Raw genomic sequence first — 21,561 nt, forward strand, 5'->3', positions numbered from 1 at the left:
AATGGATGGTTGTTATGCAATGAGATCTCTAACAAGTGAATATGATGATTGCTGTGGATCCCCTCTCACTGATGAAATAGGTGTTCATTATGCCTAATAGATCTATCTTGAAGTGGAAAACTCAGAGACGTTGTGCGGCTGAGATCCCTCTCACTGTTGAAATGGACGAATTTCTTCACCTGGCAGGATCTCTTGGCTAATGAACGTTCGATACCCAGCCGATCTACCATCCGCCATTGAAAACAGACAATTCTTACAAGCAGATCTCTGATGAAAGCTGACGGATACCTTTATTGAATCCTCAGTAAAAACTCAGACGAGTTGTTGCTTGTGAATCTATCACAAGTAATCGATGAATTCTTCCCCATGCAGATCCCTCTCTGACTGAAAATGGTTGTTCTTTGTGAATCATGCTAAAGTGAAGAAATGAGCAGACTATGCTAAGTAGATCACGGTTTAACAATAGAAGAAATAGATAGTTATTGCTGTAAACCTTTGTGCTTTAGTAAATATCTTTCAAAATAATCGCGATGTCTCAATTTTACAACACTTTGCTGGCGCTTACTTGAAAAAAGGGAATTCTCAGTGACACAGTAAGTCAAGAGTGAAAACGACCCACAGTGTGGTTGGCTTGTCTGGTTCAACTCTGTTGAAAATCTCGCTGCGCCGCAACTGCTCCACAACTGTTGTTTCTTTGTGCTTCAGTGTTTCTCCAGAAGGCTAAAGGCTGGATGTAATCTATAACATAAACTTACCCAAAAAGACGGACATCCCAATGTCTTATTATCTTATCATTAAAGCTTACTCTTTCCCAGGGGGGAAGAGAAATTAGAAAAAAAGCAGAACATAGGCAAATTAAGCAAATGACCACGAAGCAGCAAATAGAAGAAGAAAAATGAAATGGGATAATGAGATGAATAATAGAAAGATAAAGATAAAGTTAGAAAACAAAAAGAATGAAAAAGTGTAAAAATTTGTAAATGGCTGGAGAAAGATAGAAACAGAAAATGAGAAAGACATAGATATGGAAGATGAGAAGCAGAGAGGCAGGGAAATAGAATATAAGAATTCAGGAGATAAATTGAAAAGACTAAAGAATGAAAACAGGAAAACCAGAGAAATAGAATATAGAAGAAGATAAATGAAAGAACAGGAAATAGCGATAAGGTGAGGAAATAAATGGAAAACAAGATGAAGACAAGAAGATGAAGGTAAAGGGCAGAAGAAGATGAAGATGAATGGAAGGTAGAGATGGAAAAACAGATGAAAGATGAAGAATTAAATAGATGAAAAATAAAATGAAAGTAAGACAAGAAAAACAAGAAATTCTGAAGATAAGATGGAGGAAAAGTAAAGATGAAGAAGATAGAAGATAGAAGATGAGAAATGGAAGAGAGTAGAAATGAAGAACAGGAAATAGAAATGAAGAACAGATGGAGAGATAAATTAGAAGATGAGGAGATGAAATGAAAGATAAGAAATTAGAAGATAAATTGGAAGAGCAGACAGAAATGGAGAGGCTGGGCTGTGGAAGGAACAGAAGATGGAAAGACTGAAAGATGAAGAGCAGAAGACAGAGAATAAGATAGAAAAAATAAGACAGAAGATACAATTGAAAAATAGAAGATGAAGAATGAAGAATGGGAAAAAATGAACAATGATAGGAAATAGGAAGAGGCATAGATAGAAAAATAAAAAAGAATGAAGATAGAGAGAATAAATAGAAGACATGAAGATAGAAAAAATGAAAGAACAGAAAAATGAAGATAAGGAATGAAGGTGAAAAAGACAAATTAGGAAGAAATTAAGATGGAGAATGAGAAAAAAGATGAGATGAAAAGATAGATGAGAAGATGAGATGTGGAGAAAGATGAGAGAAATGCATTGTATAGGGAACATTGTTTAATGCTGCTCAATTTGATCTGAGTGGGCAGAATGGTTAGAATCTATCATATCTCCCAGCTCCTCAATGTTTGTGAATCTTCTGCTTTATAATTTCATATTCTACCTGGATCTGAGCCTCTTCAACAAACTATGCTCTGATGAGAGTCTCAATCTTATCTCGTCCTCCACCACTAACCACCACATTACTAAGCAATATTACTGCTGACCTGTATTCTATATTGACTATTATAACAAATTATTACTTCTAACACAATGTACAAAATCACACATTATTACCTGTACAAAAGCTTGCAATCATCTCGCCTCTCTTTCTTTTTTCCTCTATCTGGCAGACATCTCACTGAGAAGTAATCTGAAATTATCCCATTACTCAAACTAAAGACAAAGAAAATGAAAAAAATGACATTCATTCTTCAAGCGCGATAATGATATCATCCAGATCATAAACTGACACCGCGGCAAAACTCTGTGTTTCTACAGGTGCTGCGTAATGTAACGCATGCCATGCCACCAGCATGTGTGCCACCATGTGGCGCGCCATGCCTGTGTGCCTCCCCTGCCGCCTGCTGGTGTAAGATCCCGATTAGCTATCAGGCCACCGAGCCAAAGGCAGGCTTACCGCTGGCAATCACTGGACTCTGCGCCGACGCCCGCGACCAACACACCTTGTGAAATACTTTACAAGGAGAGAGAAAAGAAAGAAGAAGAAGAAAGAGAGAAGAGAGAAAGGAGAAAGAGAGAAAGAAAGAGAGAGAGAAAGAGAAAGGAAAGAGAGAAGAAGAAAGAGAAGAAGAAAGGGAAGAAAGAAAGAGAAAGAAGAAGAGAGGAGGGAGGAGAGAGAGAGAGAGAGAAAGAGAGAGAGAGAGGAAGAGAGGAGAGAGGAGAGAGAGAGAGAGAGGAGAGAGAGAGAGAGAAGAGAAGAGAAAAGGAGAGAAGAGAGAGAGAAAAAAGAAGAAGATAAGTTAAAAGTTATCACACATGCATTAAGTATGTACCTATTCTGTGTGATGCAACAAGTAAGCAACGATGTGTATTACATAAATAGTTTCCCAAGTCGCTCCACATGTGTAGCACTCTTTGCAGGCATCAAACTTTGCACCTCGCCCTACCTAACAACAAGTTACAGGCAAATAATACACTCATTAGCTTGCTGTTTCACGCAAGAAGGCAGTCTCAGATGCCACAACAGAGGAGCCTTTCCTGTTCTAAGCCAGCATTGAAAAAAACATTACTCTGCTGCGTGCCAGTTAATCAGTTAACTCATTAATCTATGTATATAATTAACCTTTAGTAAAATGCCATGCGTATTATACTGTTGGAACCGTCCCTTGTAGCAGATGATAAATACTAAAAATCAAAAACATACTTAAAGCATATTAACGTCAAAAGAGAGGGATAGGTAGGAGGACACAGATGGGTTGATTAGACCATCTACTCTCATAAACCTTCTACGATGGTTTACATGTAAAAAAGACCTAATTCTTGGATCATAAAAACCAGGAAGATCTAGGCCATTTTGTAGAGCTATCTAGTGGGCTACAGAGAGTCAGAAATTAGTACTATTAGACTATCTGATGAGACTTAGAGATCATCTGAGAATTGATGCTATTGACCTTCAGGGCTTACAGAAGTCTGAGGTAGTGTTTGACCAGACTATCAAATGGAGCTTCAAAGTCAGTGATACTGATGACTATCTGATCGCTAAAAATTGAAAGTTACAATGCAAGCTATCAAATGACCACAGAGATAAAGACGTGCTATTGACATCTGATAGACCTAGGAAGATCTGAGAATGTGCTGTGTTTATATAATTAATTGGAGAATTCTGAAAGGATGTGCTGTCACACATTCTCCATTGAACCCAGAGATATTAGAAGGTGACTGCAAAGCTGAACTTCTGTCTGATGAACCCCAGAGAGAGGATTCAAGGAGGCGTACTGAAACAGAACTTATCTGATGGGCCTAGAGATCTAGAGGTAAAGTATAGTAGGCTATCAAATGAATACAAAGATCTAGAAATTGTTGCTAATGAACTATCTGGTTGAACCTTGAAGAAGTTAAAGAGTGATTACAAGTAGAGACTATCTGTTGTTCTAGAAGATTAAAGTGATGCTATTGACTATTAAGTATAACATAAACTCTTGAGGAAGACAAGAATGAACTGAAAAACAATATTTACTGAACAACAGATGATGAATCTTTCCAAAGCTGCTGAGACAGTCTTCCCAGTCTTCCATTATTCTCACAAAACTATACCTGCCATTATGCTCATTCAGACTCAGACTGGAACAGAAAGAATTACAAACACTGAGAACTGCTGGATCCTTTGCCCGTGCAAAACCATATATATTCAGTCTGTGTATAATCTCAATTAAACCAATCTCTTATGTACAGAATATAACATTCTTAAGAACCAGCTAAGACTTTACTTTGACCACTTACAGTCCTAGTGTGAAACAATCTGTCATCTGCGGATATGACTTATGAACTGCCAACCCAATGCTGTGCTCCTGTAATTTCTTCATCTCCCCACCAATGAATGACCATGTATTAGCCCCATCTTTCCATCAAGAACTATGAAAGCCTCAACATAACCCTTATCACAGCGATAAACTGGCTATCCAACAAAGGTGGACAAACAATGCAATCTGGTAGATCTACCTCTGTACGCGCTTACAGGCGGTGAAGAGCAGACATAAACTCATGCTGTGAAAGCCAGTCAATCGTCATCTTGAAATGTGATCAACTCCCAACCTCGTTGCTTTTGAAGCATTAGGAAAAGTGTGAGCACGTCTGCTCTACAACAATGGTGCTCAAGGTGACAAGTAGTAGATGGTAATTATATTGCCACAGCTCAACTCCTTCTTGATTCGATCACACTTTGTACCTAACCACCAGTTCGACCTAACTCTCTATCTCTCTCATACCAAAAAATCTCATTACTAAAATATGAGGTCAATTATCAAACATTTCATTTGAAGAATTTCTTCGTGATGCCAAAACCATTCAAGTATATGGCAAGCAACATAAGATTACAAAACCCAAGTGCTTTCTATAGAGGAATCACGGGCCGTTGCAGTCACTGTCAAGTACAGCCCAAAAATAATACCACAGTTAATAACAAACCATCTCGCTATCTTTTCAAATTTACGTAAATCAGGCCTTAACGGTAGTGCACCGCTGGCGCCAACCAGACTGTGAAGAGAAAGACGCCAAACTGCTGGAAAGCTGGCAACCGTCATGCAATCAGTTCTTCTGATGATTAAATTCAATGAAATATTCACTGTAAGAGCTGAAATGATGACGGTTATCTCTTATATATGATTCACCAGCCCAAAACATGAGAAGTGGAGAGCATTGTTACTTTTTTCAGTAACCTCTCTGTAATTCTTTAAATTTCAAAGGCAACAACAACATGTCTGGCATCTACAACATACATCCACTCTAATTGCGTTGTGAATATCATTATTTTCTTGAAGACAAACCGAGCCAGCACCCTCTACAAAAACACAGAACTATTGAAATAAGAAGAGAAGTAATCAGGTGCAGCATCAGATGACCTGGCCTCCACAATCACCCGACCTTAACCCCTATTGAGATGTTTTGGGACCGCATAGTGAAGGAAAAACAACCAAACGCTTCAGCATATCTGGGAACACCTTCAAGACTGTTGGAAAAGTATTCCAGGTGAAGCTGGTTGAGAGAATGCCAAGAGCGTGCAAAGCTGTAATCAAGGCAAGGGTGGCTACTTTGAAGAATCTTAAACAACGGCGAGACGGCCTACAGGGAGGAGGTAGGGCCCTCGGAGTGTGGTGTCAGGAAAATAACCTCACACTCAACGTCAACAAAACTAAGGAGATGATTGTGGACTTCAGGAAACAGGCAGAGGGAACACCCCCTATCCACATCGATGGAACAGTAGTGGAGAGGGTAGCTAGTTTTAAGTTCCTCGGCATACACATCACAGACAAACTGAATTGGTCCACTCCACACTGACAGCGTCGTGAGAAGAAGGCGCAGCAGCGCCTATTCAACCTCAGGAGGCTGAAGAAATTTGGCTTGTCACCAAAGCACTCACAAACTTCTACAGATGCACAATCGAGCATCCTGGCGGGCTGTATCACCGCCTGGTACGGCAACTGCTCCGCCTCAACCGTAAGGCTCTCAGAGGGTAGTGAGGACTGCACAACGCATCACCGGGGCAAACTACCTGCCCTCCAGGACACCTACACCACCCGTTGTTACAGGAAGGCCATAAAGATCATCAAGGACATCAACCACCCGAACCACTGCCTGTTCACCCCGCTATCATCCAGAAGGCGAGGTCAGTACAGGTGCATCAAAGCTGGGACCGAGAGACTGAAAAACAGCTTCTATCTCAAGGCCATCAGACTGTTAAACAGCCACCACTAACAGTGAGTGGCTGCTGCCAACACACTGTCATTGACACTGACCCAACTCCAGCCATTTTAATAATGGGAATTGATGGGAATTATGTAAATATATCACTAGCCACTTTAAACAATGCTACCTTATATAATGTTACTTACCCTACATTATTCATCTCATATGCATATGTATATACTGTACTCTACATCATCGACTGCATCCTTATGTAACACATGTATCACTAGCCACTTTAACTATGCCACTTTGTTTACTTTGTCTACACACTCATCTCATATGTATATACTGTACTCGATACCATCTACTGTATGCTGCCCTGTACCATCACTCATTCATATATCCTTATGTACATGTTCCTTATCCCCTTACACTGTGTATAAGACAGTAGTTTTGGAATTGTTAGTTAGATTACTTGTTGGTTATCACTGCATTGTCGGAACTAGAAGCACAAGCATTTCGCTACACTCGCATTTAACATCTGCTAACCATGTGTATGTGACAAATAAAATTTGATTTGATTTGATTTGATTTGAATCTTAAATATATTTTGATTTGTTTAACACTTTTTTGGTTACTACATGATTCCATATGTGTTATTTCATTGTTTTGATGTCTTTACTATTATTCTACAATGTAGAAAATAGTAAAAATATAGAAGACTAGATTAGGGCAGGAGGTCTGAGCTACCTATCACCCTGTAGACTAGAGTAGGAGGTCTGAGCTACCTATCACCCTGTAGACTAGAGTAGGAGGTCTGAGCTACCTATCACCCTGTAGAGTAGAGTAGAAGGTCTTACCTACTTATCACCCTGTAGACTAGAGTAGGAGGTCTGAGCTACCTATCACCCTGTAGACTAGAGTAGGAGGTCTGAGCTACCTATCACCCTGTAGACTAGAGTAGGAGGTCTGAGCTACCTATCACCCTGTAGAGTAGAGTAGGAGGTCTGAGCTACCTATCACCCTGTAGACTAGAGTAGGAGGTCTGAGCTACCTATCACCCTGTAGACTAGAGTAGGAGGTCTGAGCTACCTATCACCCTGTAGAGTAGAGTAGGAGGTCTGAGCTATCTATCACCCTGTAGACTAGAGTAGGAGGTCTGAGCTACCTATCACCCTGTAGAGTAGAGTAGGAGGTCTAAGCTACCTATCACCCTGTAGACCTGGGATGGGCAATTTTGGGTCTGGGGGACACAAAAACCTGAACTCATCATGAGGGGCTGCAGTGGCTCGCGGGTCTGCGTACCCACATCCATACCCACATGCAGTCAGAGACGGCCCTAGCCCTTTAGGGGCCCTAATTGTGGTAGGGTGTTTCTGATTGGCTCACCTCCTGCCGAACATGGCGCTCAGGTTGTCCAGGACGGTGGCCAGTTTGACCTGCAGGTCATTCAAGATGTCTGCAGCTTCCGAATCCAGCTTCAGACAGAGAGACAGAGACACAGAGAGAGAGAGAGAGAGACAGAGAGACAGAGAGACAGAGAGAGAGAGAGAGAGAGAGAGAGAGAGAGAGAGAGAGAGAGAGAGAGAGAGAGAGAGAGAGAGAGAGAGAGAGAGAAAATGAGAGTAAGAGATAGAGAGGGAGGGAGAGTAAGAGAGAGATAATGGCAGGTTAGTCAAGTATTCCCGTTGTCATCTCATGCGCAGTAACAGTCTCACCACCTCACGAGTAGTGACCTATTCTGAGTTACACCAGAATATCACTGAAGAGGAGACAAAGCAAAACTCTAGTGTAGAAACATTCTCCTATCCTAAAACCTCTCTGCACAATACACACCTCAGCAATAATTTCAGTCAAAGGAAACCATGACTCCTGTTCTAGCATTGGATCTGAGTGTTGTTAACCTTGATACCAAGTTTCTCCAATTCACTCTGAATGAAACAAGGCATCCGCAGTGCAGGCCTGACGTTAACAATATCCCTCCTGACCCTGGTTCATTTACTGCAGGCCTGACGTTAACAATATCCCTCCTGACCCTGGTTCATTTACTGCAGGCCTGACGTTAACAATATCCCTCCTGACCCTGGTTCATTTACTGCAGGCCTGATGTTAACGATATCCCTCCTGACCCTGGTTCATTTACTGCAGGCCTGACGTTAACAATATCCCTCCTGACCCTGGTTCATTTACTGCAGGCCTGACGTTAACAATATCCCTCCTGACCCTGATGTTAACAATATCCCTCCTGACCCTGGTTCATTTACTGCAGGCCTGACATTAACAATATCCCTCCTGACCCTGATGTTAACAATATCCCTCCTGACCCTGGTTCATTTACTGCAGGCCTGACATTAACAATATCCCTCCTGACCCTGATGTTAACAATATCCCTCCTGACCCTGGTTCATTTACTGCAGGCCTGACGTTAACAATATCCCTCCTGACCCTGGTTCATTCACAGGTCCATTCACTGTTCCAGCCCGTCAACTGTCCTGAAGGGACCCTGTTGTGGTAGGAGCTGTGGCTGCTCTCAACACATTATGCGACTCAATGCCGGAGACCAGGGTTCCATCTCAGAGAAGACCCTTCCGACTTTCTCCCCTCTCTACCTCTGTGTCCCCTGGTCATTTCTGATCTGTCTAAACCTTGAAAATACATCAGGAGAGTGGAAAGGGACCCTGTGGCTTACAGGATGTAGACTCTAGAATACCGCCATATTATAAAATCACCATGTGACTAGTGCCACCTGCTGGTGTGGTGGCTGATGACAGAGGCCCATAATCGGTAGTGCGGCTAGGGGGCATTGTGCTTTTTAAAGGATATATAAATATACAGTAACAGTAATTTTCTTTAGTAGTCACATCCGCTCTAGGTATTCAGGTTCTGCCTCTGTGTTAGTCACAGCAGCTGATAGCAGCCATTCAGGTTCTGCCTCTGTGTTAGTCACAGCAGCTGATAGCAGCCATTCAGGTTCTGCCTCTGTGTTAGTCACAGCAGCTGATAGCAGCCATTCAGGTTCTAGCTCTGTGTTAGTCACAGCATCGGATAGCAGCCATTCAGGTTCTAGCTCTGTGTTAGTCACATCAGCTGATAGCAGGCATTCAGGTTCTAGCTCTGTGTTAGTCACATCAGCTGATAGCAGCCATTCAGGTTCTAGTTCTGTGTTAGTCACAGCAGCTGATAGCAGCCATTCAGGTTCTAGCTCTGTGTTAGTCACAGCAGCTGATAGCAGCCATTCAGGTTCTAGCTCTGTGTTAGTCACAGCAGCTGATAGCAGCCATTCAGGTTCTAGCTCTGTGTTAGTCACAGCAGCTGATAGCAGCCATTCAGGTTCTAGCTCTGTGTTAGTCACAGCAGCTGATAGCAGCCATTCAGGTTCTAGCTCTGTGTTAGTCACAGCAGCTGATAGCAGCCATTCAGGTTCTAACTCTGTGTTAGTCACAGCAGCTGATAGCAGCCATTCAGGTTCTAGCTCTGTGTTAGTCACAGCAGCGGATAGCAGCCATTCAGGTTCTAGCTCTGTGTTAGTCACAGCAGCGGATAGCAGCCATTCAGGTTCTAGCTCTGTGTTAGTCACAGAGTGTTAGTCACAGCAGTGGATAGCAGCCATTCAGGTTCTAGCTCTGTGTTAGTCACAGAGTGTTAGTCACAGCAGTGGATAGCAGCCATTCAGGTTCTAGCTCTGTGTTAGTCACAGAGTGTTAGTCACAGCAGTGGATAGCAGCCATTCAGGTTCTAGCTCTGTGTTAGTCACAGAGTGTTAGTCACAGCAGTGGATAGCAGCCATTCAGGTTCTAGCTCTGTGTTAGTCACAGCAGCAGTGAGAATTACAGTAATAGGAAAGGCACAACCAATAATAAATTAACTCAAAGGTACAATCGAATATTAATGTGGTTCCTGACGAATATTCATGTGGTTCCTGATCAAGGTACTGGGGCGACTATAGGTACAGTATCCTATTGTTAGACATATCCCTGTTGTGAGACATATCCCTGTTGTGAGACATATCCCTGTTGTTAGACATATCCCTGTTGTGAGACATATCCCTGTTGTTAGACATATCCCTATTGTGAGACATATCCCTGTTGTGAGACATATCCCTGTTGTGAGACATATTCCTGTTGTGAGACATATCCCTGTTGTGAGACATATCCCTGTTGTGAGACATATTCCTGTTGTGAGACATATCCCTGTTGTGAGACATATCCCTGTTGTGAGACATATCCCTGTTGTGAGACATATTCCTGTTGTGAGACATATCCCTGTTGTGAGACATATCCCTGTTGTGAGACATATCCCTGTTGTGAGACATATTCCTGTTGTGAGACATATCCCTGTTGTGAGACATATCCCTGTTGTTAGACATATCCCTGTTGTTAGACATATCCCTGTTGTGAGACATATCCCTGTTGTGAGACATATCCCTGTTGTGAGACATATTCCTGTTGTGAGACATATTCCTGTTGTGAGACATATCCCTGTTGTTAGACATATCCCTGTTGTTAGACATATCCCTGTTGTGAGACATATCCCTGTTGTGAGACATATTCCTGTTGTGAGACATATCCCTGTTGTGAGACATATCCCTGTTGTTAGACATATCCCTATTGTGAGACATATCCCTGTTGTGAGACATATCCCTGTTGTGAGACATATCCCTGTTGTGAGACATATTCCTGTTGTGAGACATATCCCTGTTGTGAGACATATCCCTGTTGTGAGACATATTCCTGTTGTGAGACATATCCCTGTTGTGAGACATATCCCTGTTGTGAGACATATCCCTGTTGTGAGACATATCCCTGTTGTTAGACATATCCCTGTTGTGAGACATATCCCTGTTGTGAGACATATCCCTGTTGTGAGACATATCCCTATTGTGACCTGTTTGATCTGGTCTCTACCTCAGCTTACCTTCACTGTCTCTCTACCTGTCTGATCTGGTCTCTACCTCAGATACCTTCACTGTCTCAACCTGTCTGACCTGGTCTCTACCTCAGCTTACCTTCACTGTCTCTCAACCTGTCTGATCTGGACTCTACTTCAGCTTACTTTCACTGTCTCAACCTGTTTGACCTGGTCTCTACCTCAGCTTACCTTCACTGTCTCTCAACCTGTCTGACCTGGTCTCTACCTCAGCTTACCTTCACTGTCTCTCAACCTATATGACCTGGTCTCTACTTCAGCTTACTTTCACTGTCTCAACCTGTTTGACCTGGTCTCTACCTCAGCTTACCTTCACTGTCTCTCAACCTGTCTGACCTGGTCTCTACCTCAGCTTACCTTCACTGTCTCTCAACCTATATGACCTGGTCTCTACCTCAGCTTACCTTCACTGTCTCTCAACCTGTCTGACCTGGTCTCTACCTCAGCTTACCTTCACAGTCTCTCAACCTATATGACCTGGTCTCTACCTCAGCTTACCTTCACTGTCTCTCAACCTGTCTGATCTGGTCTCTACCTCAGCCTACCATCACTGTCTCTCAACCTGTCTGACCTGGTCTCTACCTCAGCTACCTTCACAGTCTCTCAACCTGTCTGATCTGGACTCTACTTCAGCCTACCTTCACTGTCTCAACCTGTTTGACCTGGTCTCTACCTCAGCCTACCTTCACTGTCTCAACCTGTCTGATCTGGTCTCTACCTCAGCTTATCTTCACTGTCTCAACCTGTCTGATCTGGTCTCTACCTCAGCTTACCTTCACTGTCTCAACCTGTCTGACCTGGTCTCTACCTCAGCTTACCTTCACTGTCTCTCAACCTGTCTGACCTGGTCTCTACCTCAGATTACCTTCACTGTCTCTCAACCTGTCTGATCTGGTCTCTACCTCAGCTTACCTTCACTGTCTCTCAACCTGTCTGACCTGGTCTCTACCTCAGCTTACCTTCCCTGTCTCTCAACCTGTCTGATCTGGTCTCTCTCTACCTCAGCCTACCTTCACTGTCTCTCAACCTGTCTGACCTGGTCTCTACCTCAGCTACCTTCACAGTCTCTCAACCTGTCTGATCTGGACTCTACTTCAGCTTACCTTCACTGTCTCAACCTGTTTGACCTGGTCTCTACCTCAGCCTACCTTCACTGTCTCAACCTGTCTGATCTGGTCTCTACCTCAGCCTACCTTCACTGTCTCAACCTGTCTGATCTGGTCTCTTCCTCAGCTTACCTTCTTCATGCCCGCTGTGGCTTCAATCTATCCAGAAGGACATAGAAAAATGAGAGAAAACAGAAAAACGGACAGGAGAAAATAAAAGGTTGAGTTTATAACATCAGCAGACACCATATGTTGACTATTATGCTGTAGGCAATTTACCATACAACCCTATCCAATGTTTCTCCAATGGTGTCAGTTGCTACGTAGACTACAGTATTGTATTGGTGAGGGGGTGAATAGGGTGTAGAATACAGTATTGTATTGGTGAGGGGGTGAATAGGGTGTAGAATACAGTATTGTATTGGTGAGGGGGTGAATAGGGTGTAGAATACAGTATTGTATTGATGAGGGGGTGAATGGGGTGTAGACTACAGTATTGTATTGGTGAGGGGGTGAATAGGGTGTAGAATACAGTATTGTATTGGTGGGGGGTGAATAGGGTGTAGAATACAGTATTGTATTGGTGGGGGGTGAATAGGGTGTAGAATACAGTATTGTTTTGGTGGGGGGTGAATGGGGTGTAGAATACAGTATTGTATTGCTGGGGGGGGTGAATAGGGTGTAGAATACAGTATTGCATTGGTGTAGGTGGGGGGTGAACAGGATGTAGAATACAGTATTGTATTGGTGTGGGTGGGGGGTGAATGGGGTGTAGAATACAGTATTGCATTGGTTTGGGGGTAAATAGGTGTAGATTACAATATTGTATTGGTGGGGGAGGGGGTGAATAGGGTGTAGAATACAGTATTGTATTGGTGAGGGGTGAATAGGGGTGTAGAATACAGTATTGTATTGGTGAGGGGTGAATAGGGTGTAGAATACAGTATTGTATTGGTGGGGGGTGAATAGGTGTAGAATACAGTATTGTATTGGTGGGGGGGTGAATAGGGTGTAGAATACAGTATTGTATTGGTGGGGGGTGAATGGGGTGTAGAATACAGTATTGTATTGCTGGGGGGTGAATAGGGTGTAGAATACAGTATTGCATTGGTGTAGGTGGGGGGTGAACAGGATGTAGAATACAGTATTGTATTGGTGTGGGTGGGGGGGTGAATGGGGTGTAGAATACAGTATTGCATTGGTTTGGGGGGGTAAATAGGGTGTAGATTACAATATTGTATTGGTGTGGGGGTGAATAGGGTGTAGAATACAGTATTGTATTGGTGTGGAGGGGGGGGGGGTAAATAGGGTGTAGATTACAATATTGTATTGGTGGGTGGGGGGTGATTAGGGTGTAGAATACAGTATTGTTTTGGTGAGGGGGTGAATGGGATGTAGAATTCAGTATTGTATTGGTGGGGGGGTGAATAGGGTGTAGAATACAGTATTGTATTGGTGAGGGGGTGAATAGGGTGTAGAATACAGTATTGTATTGATGAGGGGGTGAATGGAGTGTAGACTACAGTATTGTATTGGTGAGGGGGTGAATAGGGTGTAGAATACAGTATTGTATTGGTGAGGGGGTGAATAGGGTGTAGAACACAGTATTGAATTGGTGGGGGTGAATAGGGTGTAGAATACAGTATTGTATTGGTGGGGGGGTGAATAGGGTGTAGAATACAGTATTGTATTGGTGGGGGGGGGTGAATAGGGTGTAGAACACAGTATTGTATTGGTGGGGGGGTGAATAGGGTGTAGAACACAGTATTGTATTGGTGGGGTGGTGAATAGGGTGTAGACTACAGTATTGTATTGGTGGGGGGGTGAATAGGGTGTAGAACACAGTATTGTATTGGTGGGGGGGGTGAATAGGGTGTAGACCACAGTATTGTATTGGTGGGGGGGGTGAATAGGGTGTAGAACACAGTATTGTATTGGTGGGGGGGGGTGAATAGGGTGTAGAATACAGTATTGTATTGGTGGGGGTGAATAGGGTGTAGAACACAGTATTGTATTGGTGGGGCGGGTGAATAGGGTGTAGAACACAGTATTGTATTGGTGGGGGGTGAATAGGGTGTAGAACACAGTATTGTATTGGGGGGGGGTGAATAGGGTGTAGAACACAGTATTGTATTGGTGGGGGGGTGAATAGGGTGTAGAACACAGTATTGTATTGTGTGGGGGGTGAATAGGGTGGTCCTTCTGTAGCTCAGTTGGTAGAGCATGGCGCTTGTAACGCCAGGGTAGTGGGTTCGATCCCCGGGACCACCCATACGTAGAATGTATGCACACATGACTGTAAGTCGCTTTGGATAAAAGTGTCTGCTAAATGGCATATATTAGGGTGTAGAACACAGTATCGTATTGGTGGGGGGGTGAATAGGGTGTAGAACACAGTATTGTATTGTGTGAGGGGGGGGTGAATAGGGTGTAGAACACAGTATCGTATTGGTGGGGGTGAATAGGGTGTAGAACACAGTATCGTATTGGTGGGGGGGTGAATAGGGTGTAGAACACAGTATTGTATTGGTGGGGGTGAATAGGGTGTAGAACACAGTATCGTATTGGTGGGGGTGAATAGGGTGTAGAACACAGTATTGTATTGGTGGGGGTGAATAGGGTGTAGAACACAGTATCGTATTGGTGGGGGGGTGAATAGGGGTGTAGAACACAGTATCGTATTGGTGGGGGGGGGTGAATAGGGTGTAGAACACAGTATCGTATTGGTGGGGGGTGGAATAGGTGTAGAACACAGTATCGTATTGGTGGGGGTGAATAGGGGGTAGAACACAGTATCGGGGGGGTGAATAGGGTGTAGAACACAGCATCGTATTGGTGGGAGGGGGGTGAATAGGGTGTAGAACACAGTATTGTATTGGTGGGGGGTGAATAGGGTGTAGAAACACAGTATCGTATTGGTGGGGGGGTGAATAGGGTGTAGAACACAGTATTGTATTGGTGGGGGGGGTGAATAGGGTGTAGAACACAGTATCGTATGGTGGGGGGGGGTGAATAGGTGTAGAACACAGTATCGTATTGGTGGGGGGGTGAATAGGTGTAGAACACAGTATCGTATTGGTGGGGGGTGAATAGGGTGTAGAACACAGTATCGTATTGGTGGGGTGAATAGGGTTAAGAACACAGTATCGTATTGGTGGGGGTGAATAGGGTGTAGAACACAGTATCGTATTGGTGGGGGGTGAATAGGGGTGTAGAACACAGTATCGTATCGGTGGGGGGGTGAATAGGGTGTAGAACACAGTATCGTGTTGGTGGGAGGGGTGAATAGGGTGTAGAACACAGTATCGTATTGGTGGGGGTGAATAGGTGTAGAAACAGTATCGTATTGGTGGGGGTGAATAGGTGTAGAACACACATCGTATTGGTGGGGGTGAATAGGGTGTAGAACACAGTATCGTATTGGTGGGGGTGAATAGGGGTGTAGAACACAGTATCAGATTGGGGAGGGGGTGAATAGGTGTAGAACACAGTATTGTATTGAGTGGGAGGGGTGAATAGGTGTAGAACACAGTATCGTATTGGTGGGAGGGGGTGAAGATAGGTGTAGAACACAGTATTGTATTGGTGGGAGGGGGGTGAATAGGGTGTAGAACACAGTATCGTATTGGTGGGAGGGGGTGAATGGGGAAGACAAACCTTGTTCACTTCATTCTTTGACTAGAGTGTGAGAGGGGTGGGGGAGAGAAAAGGACAAACCATATTAAAACAGATGACAGTGAGACACAAATACGATGGTCATGTCCTAGTTTACATAGAATAGATGGGTAAGTGTTTAACAGATCCCTAGTATACTAGTGTTCAATATAACTTTAGAAGTGCACTACATGGCCAGAAGAACAATGTGCCTTCGGAAAGTATTCAGACCCTTGACTTTTCTACATTTAGTTACGTTACAGCCTTACTCTAAGAGGGATTCAATTGTTGTTTTCCTCATCAATCTACACACAATACTGTATAATGACAATTACAAAATGTATACATTTTTGCAAATGTATAAAATAAAATAAATTGAAATATCACATTTTACGTACTTAGTACTTTGTTGAAGCACCGTTGACAGCGATTACAGCCGGAAGTCTTCTTGGGTATGACGCTACAAGCTGGCACACCTCTATTGGTTCGGCTATGAAAATGTACATTTACTCCTGAGGTGCTGACTTGCTGCACCTCGACAACTACTGTGATTATTATTATTTGACCATGCTGGTGATTTATGAACGTTTGAACATCTTGGCCATGTTCTGTTATAATCTCCACCGGCACAGCCAGAAGAGGACTGGCCACCCCTCATACCCTGGTTCCTTTCTAAGTTTCTTCCTAGGTGCTGGCCTTTCTAGGGGAGTTTTCCTAGCCACTGTGCTTCTACACCTGCATTGCTTTGCTGTTTGGGGTTTTAGGCTGGGTTTCTTTACAGCACTTTGAGATATCAGCTGATGTAAGAAGGGCTATATAAATAAATTTGAATATATTTATTAAACCAAGATTTCTCCCGTGCTTCTCTGCAGATCCTCTCAAGCTGTCAGGTTGGATGGGGAGCGTCCTTCACAGCCATTTTCAGGTCTCCAGAGATGTTCGATCGGGTTCAAGTCCGGGCTCTGGCTGGGCCTCAGCGACATTCAGAAACTTGTCCGAAGCCAGTCTTGCATTGTCTTGGCTGTGTGCTTAGGGTGTCAACCTTCACCCCAGTCTGAGGTCCTGAGCGCTATGGAGCAGGTTTTCATCAAGGCTCTCTCTCTACATTGCGCCATTCATCTTTCTCTCGATCCTGACTAGTCTCCCATCTCCCAGTCCCTGCCACGGAAAACACCTCCACTGCATGATGCTGCCACCACCATGCTTCACCGTATGGATGGAGCCAGGTTTCCTCAAGATGTGACGCTTGTCATTCAGTCCAAAGAGTACAATATTGGTTTCATCAGACCAGAGAATCTTGTTTCTCATGGTATGAGGCCTTTAGGTGCCTTTTGTCAAACTCAAGCGGGCTGTCATGTGCCTTTTACTGAGGAGTGGCTTCCATCTGGCCATAGAGTGCTGCAGAGATAGTTGTCCTTCTGGAAGGTTCTCCCATCTCCACAGAGGAACTCTGGAGCTCTGTCAGAGTGACCATCGGGTTCTTGGTCACCTCCTGACTAGGCCCTACTCCCCCGATTGATCAGTTTGGCCAGGCGGCCAACTCTGGGAAGAGTCTTGGTGGTTTCAAACTTCTTCCATTTAAGAATGATGGAAGCCACTGTGTTCTTGGGGATCTTCAATGCTGCAGAATTCTTTGTACCCTTCCCAAATCTGTACCTCGACAAAATCCTGTCTCGGAGCTCTACGGACAATTCCTTCGACGTCATGGATTGGGTTTTGCTCTGACATGCACTGTGAACTGTGTGACCTTATATAGACAGGTGTGTGCCTTTCCAAATCATGTCAATTAATTGAATTTACCACAGGTGGACTCTAATCAAGTTGAAGAAACAACTCAAGGATGATCAATGGAAACAGGATGCACCTGAGCTCAATTTCAAGTATCATAACAAAGGGTCTGAATAATTATGTAAATAAGGTATTTATGTTATTTTTATAAATACATTTGCAAAAATGTACACTTTTTCACTTCGTCGTCATGGGGTATTGCGTTTCGCCTGATTAAATGTTTTTATTTAATTGATTTTAGAAAAAAGGCTGTAACGTTACAAAATGTGGAAAAAGTAAAGGGGTCTGAATACTTAAACAGGGGAGCGTCGCTGCTCAGCTATTTTCAGGTTTCTCCAGAGATGTTCGATAGGGTTCAAGTCTGGGCTCTGGCTGGGCCCTCAAGGACATTCAGAAACTTGTCCCGAAGCCATGCACTGTATGTGGACATCCCTAATCTGGGTTTGGCGGATACCAGGAGAACGCTTCCTTTCCCTATGCATAGTGTCAATTGTATAGTTTAGTGGAGGAGGAATAATGGTCTGGGGGCTATTTTTCGTGGTTCGAGCCCCTTTAGTTCCAGTGAAGGGAAATCTTAACGCTACAGCATACAATGACATTCTAGATGATTCTGTGCTTCCAACTTTGTGGAAACAGTTTGGGGAAGGTCCTTTCCTGTTTCAGCATGACAATGCCCCCATGCACACAAGCGGGGTCCATACAAAAAGGTTTGTCTAGATCGAAGTGTAAGGAATTGACCGGCCTGCAAAGAGCCTGACCTCAACCCCAGCGAACTCCTTTGGGATGGTGGAGCGCTGACTGCGGAGCCAGATCTAATCGTCAACATCAGTGCCCGACCTCACTAATGCTCTTGTGGCTGAATGGAAGTAAGTCCCTGCAGCAATGTTCCAACATCTAGTGGAAAGCCTTCTGAGAAGAGTGGAGGCTGTTTTAGCAGCAAAGGTGGACCAACTCCATATTAATGCCCATGGTTTTGCAATGAGATGTTCTCTTTTGGCCATGTAGTGTATTCTCAGTCACAATGCATGTGGTCCCCCTGACACAATCTAGACTCATGTCTCCGTTAACTGAGAAAACTAAATATTGTTTTGCTCAAACGGTCAGGTTCCAAATGAGAACGTTTCAGCTAGCAGGAAAGGAACTGTATCCTGAACAGGATTCTGGGAAATGGCTGAGTCACTGGCCAATCACTCAGCAGTTATAGAACAGCAGTAGGCGACGCACTCTAACTAATGATAAACTCCCTGGCTGTATCCCAAATGCCAACCTATTCCCTATAAAGTACCACTACTGCCCAGGGCTCATAAGGCTCAATACTATTGCACTATATAGGGACAAGGGTGCAATTTGGAACGCATATCTGTGTTGTGTAGCACACTCATTCACTTCCTCGCTTCCTAGGACGGTGGCTGTGCATATGGAAACCGTCATTAGGTTCCTGTCTATGAACTGTATACGGTGATTCGGCTTCATACTGTGAACAGGTACTTCTGTCTATTCTGCATTATACTTCACCCTCTAGATCTCAAGTGCTGCGCTTAGCCCTGTACATTCCTCTCATCCTCAATGTCACACTTGCTCACACACTCAACTAACTTCTAAATGTAAACCACAGTATTGTGGCGATAAAAAACCACCCACCTTTTTGCTGATGTTGTCCTCCTTCAGAGGACAGCAAGTAGAGAGTTTTAGTCTCACGCAAAGTACATGACCGGTCACACACACACACACACACACACACACACACACACACACACACACACACACACACACACACACACACACACACACACACACACACACACACACATTCCCAAAGGCAAACAAATTCACACATACGCACATGAACTCATGAACTCAAATTTATAGAAAAAGATTAACGCTTGTGTGAAGGATAGGTTAAAGGATATAGGAGACCGGAGGAGACAGTAGGAGAGAGGACATAAGAGACAGGAAGAGACAGGATACAGGAGACAGGAAGAGACAGGATACAGGAGACAGGAAGAGACAGCGGGAGACGGAAGAAGACGGGAGGAGACAGGAGATAGGAGACAGGATATAGAGGGTATAGGAGAAAGGAGGAGACAGGATATTGGAGACAGGATATATGAGACAAGAGGAGATAGGAGGAGACAGGATATAGGAACAGTAGGAGACAGGGTACAGGAGACAGGAAGAGACGGGAGGGATGAAACAATATTAGGGGAAGGATATAGGAGAGGACAGGATATAGGGGACAGTAGGATATAGGAGAGATAGGAGACAGGATGACTATATTGAACTAGAGGATGAGAGGAGTGAAGAGGAGGGATGACTGTATTGAACAAGAGGATGAGAGAAGTGTAGAGGGGATGAAGAGTGAGGTTGAACTTAAAGCTCAGATAAACCAACCTGCTTCTCCTTGTCTTTCTTCTCAGCCTATAGAAGCCAGGGGGAGACATACAAGTGGAATGAGTTATGCACACACAACACACACACACACACACACACACACACACACACACACACACACACACACACACACACACACAGTCCATATGCCACTACTGTGCTGTACCTCATCGTATGTAACTCAGACAATGTCATTGTGAGGCATCTGTCATCAGGAGAGCTTACAGAATCGTGTTGCTCTCTGTCACACACTCACACACACACATCACACACACACACACACACACACACACACACACACACACACACACACACACACACACACACACACACACACACACACACACACAGTCTTGTAACACACACACACACCAGAGGGACACACCTTTTCCTTTTTCTTGTCAAGCTTTAGGAAAAATAAAACAAATGAGGTATACATGATGACGAGAGATGATAGAACAACATAACTACTAAATCAAATCAAGAAGAGTGAGACAGGAGAGGTTGGAGGAGAGTTATGAGGGCAGTGAGATGTGAGAGGTTGGAGGGGAGTAGAGATGAGAGGATGGAGGGGAGGAGATGGGAGAGGTTGAGGGAGAGTTATGAGGGCAGTGAGATGGGAGAGGTTGGAGGAGAGAGTTATGAGGGCAGTAAAGATGTGAAAGGTTGGAGGGGAGTGAGATGGAGAGGTTGAGGAGAGTTATGAGGGCAGTGAGATGTGAGAGGTTGGAGGGCAGTGAGATGGGAGAAGGTTGGAGGGAGAGTTATGAGGGCAGTGAGATGTGAGAGGTTGGAGTGGAGGAGATGGGAGAGGTTGGAGGGGAGAGTAATGAAGGGCAGTGAGATGGGGAGAGGTTGGAGGGGAGTGAGATGGGAGAGGTTGGAGGGGAGAGTTATGAGGGCAGTGAGATGGGAGAGGTTGGAGGGGAGAGTTATGAGGGCAGTGAGATGTGAGAGGTTGGAGGGGAGTGAGATGGGAGAGGTTGAAGAGGAGTGAGACAGGAGTGGTTGGAGGAGGAGTGAGACGGGAGAGGTTGGAGGAGAGTTATGAGGGCAGTGAGATGTGAGAGGTTGGAGGGAGTGAGATGGGAGAGGTTGAAGAGGAGTGAGACGGGAGTGGTTGAAGGGGAGTGAGACGGGAGAGGTTGGAGGGGAGAGTTATGAGGGCAGTGAGACGGGAGAGGTTGGAGGAGTAGGAGACGGGAGTGGTTGGAGGGGAGGAGACGGGAGAGGTTGAGGGAGAGTTATGAGGGCAGTGAGATGGGAGAGGTTGGGAGGGGAGTGAGACAGGAGTGGTTGGAGGGGAGGAGACGGGAGAGGTTGGAGAGGAGTGAGATGGGAGAGTTTTGAGGGCAGTGAGACAGGAGAGGTTGGAGGGGAGTGAGATGGGAGAGGTTGGAGGGGAGAGTTATGAGGGCAGTGAGAGTGTGAGAGGTTGGAGGGCAGT

General features: G+C 44.4%; 1 protein-coding gene and 1 long non-coding RNA gene across 3 annotated transcripts; both read right to left on the reverse strand.

Moving 5' to 3' along the window:
• Positions 1 to 7,638: 7,638 nt before the first annotated feature.
• On the reverse strand, positions 7,639 to 20,159 carry LOC127922718 (uncharacterized). The gene is made up of 5 exons (XR_008112067.1): positions 20,115 to 20,159; positions 19,365 to 19,385; positions 15,939 to 15,959; positions 12,414 to 12,440; positions 7,639 to 7,727 (listed from the first exon to the last, which is right to left on the reverse strand). It is a non-coding gene; the product is annotated as an uncharacterized LOC127922718 (long non-coding RNA).
• Positions 9,397 to 12,572, reverse strand: LOC127922717 (asparagine-rich protein-like). Of its 2 annotated transcripts, none has more exons than XM_052506596.1 (2): positions 12,279 to 12,572; positions 9,397 to 11,858 (listed from the first exon to the last, which is right to left on the reverse strand). In XM_052506596.1, exon 2 carries the CDS (start codon positions 11,117 to 11,119, stop codon positions 10,190 to 10,192), a length of 930 nt encoding a protein of 309 aa, XP_052362556.1. In that variant the 5' UTR covers positions 11,120 to 11,858; positions 12,279 to 12,572; the 3' UTR covers positions 9,397 to 10,189. The 2 variants fall into 2 exon arrangements, with proteins under 2 accessions (XP_052362556.1, XP_052362557.1); XM_052506597.1 differs by having other exon boundaries at positions 9,397 to 11,893; positions 12,269 to 12,572.
• Positions 20,160 to 21,561: the final 1,402 nt, after the last annotated feature.

The sequence above is a fragment of the Oncorhynchus keta genome, unplaced genomic scaffold (assembly GCF_023373465.1).
Source record: "Oncorhynchus keta strain PuntledgeMale-10-30-2019 unplaced genomic scaffold, Oket_V2 Un_contig_26808_pilon_pilon, whole genome shotgun sequence".
Taxonomy (NCBI): Eukaryota; Metazoa; Chordata; class Actinopteri; order Salmoniformes; family Salmonidae; genus Oncorhynchus; species Oncorhynchus keta.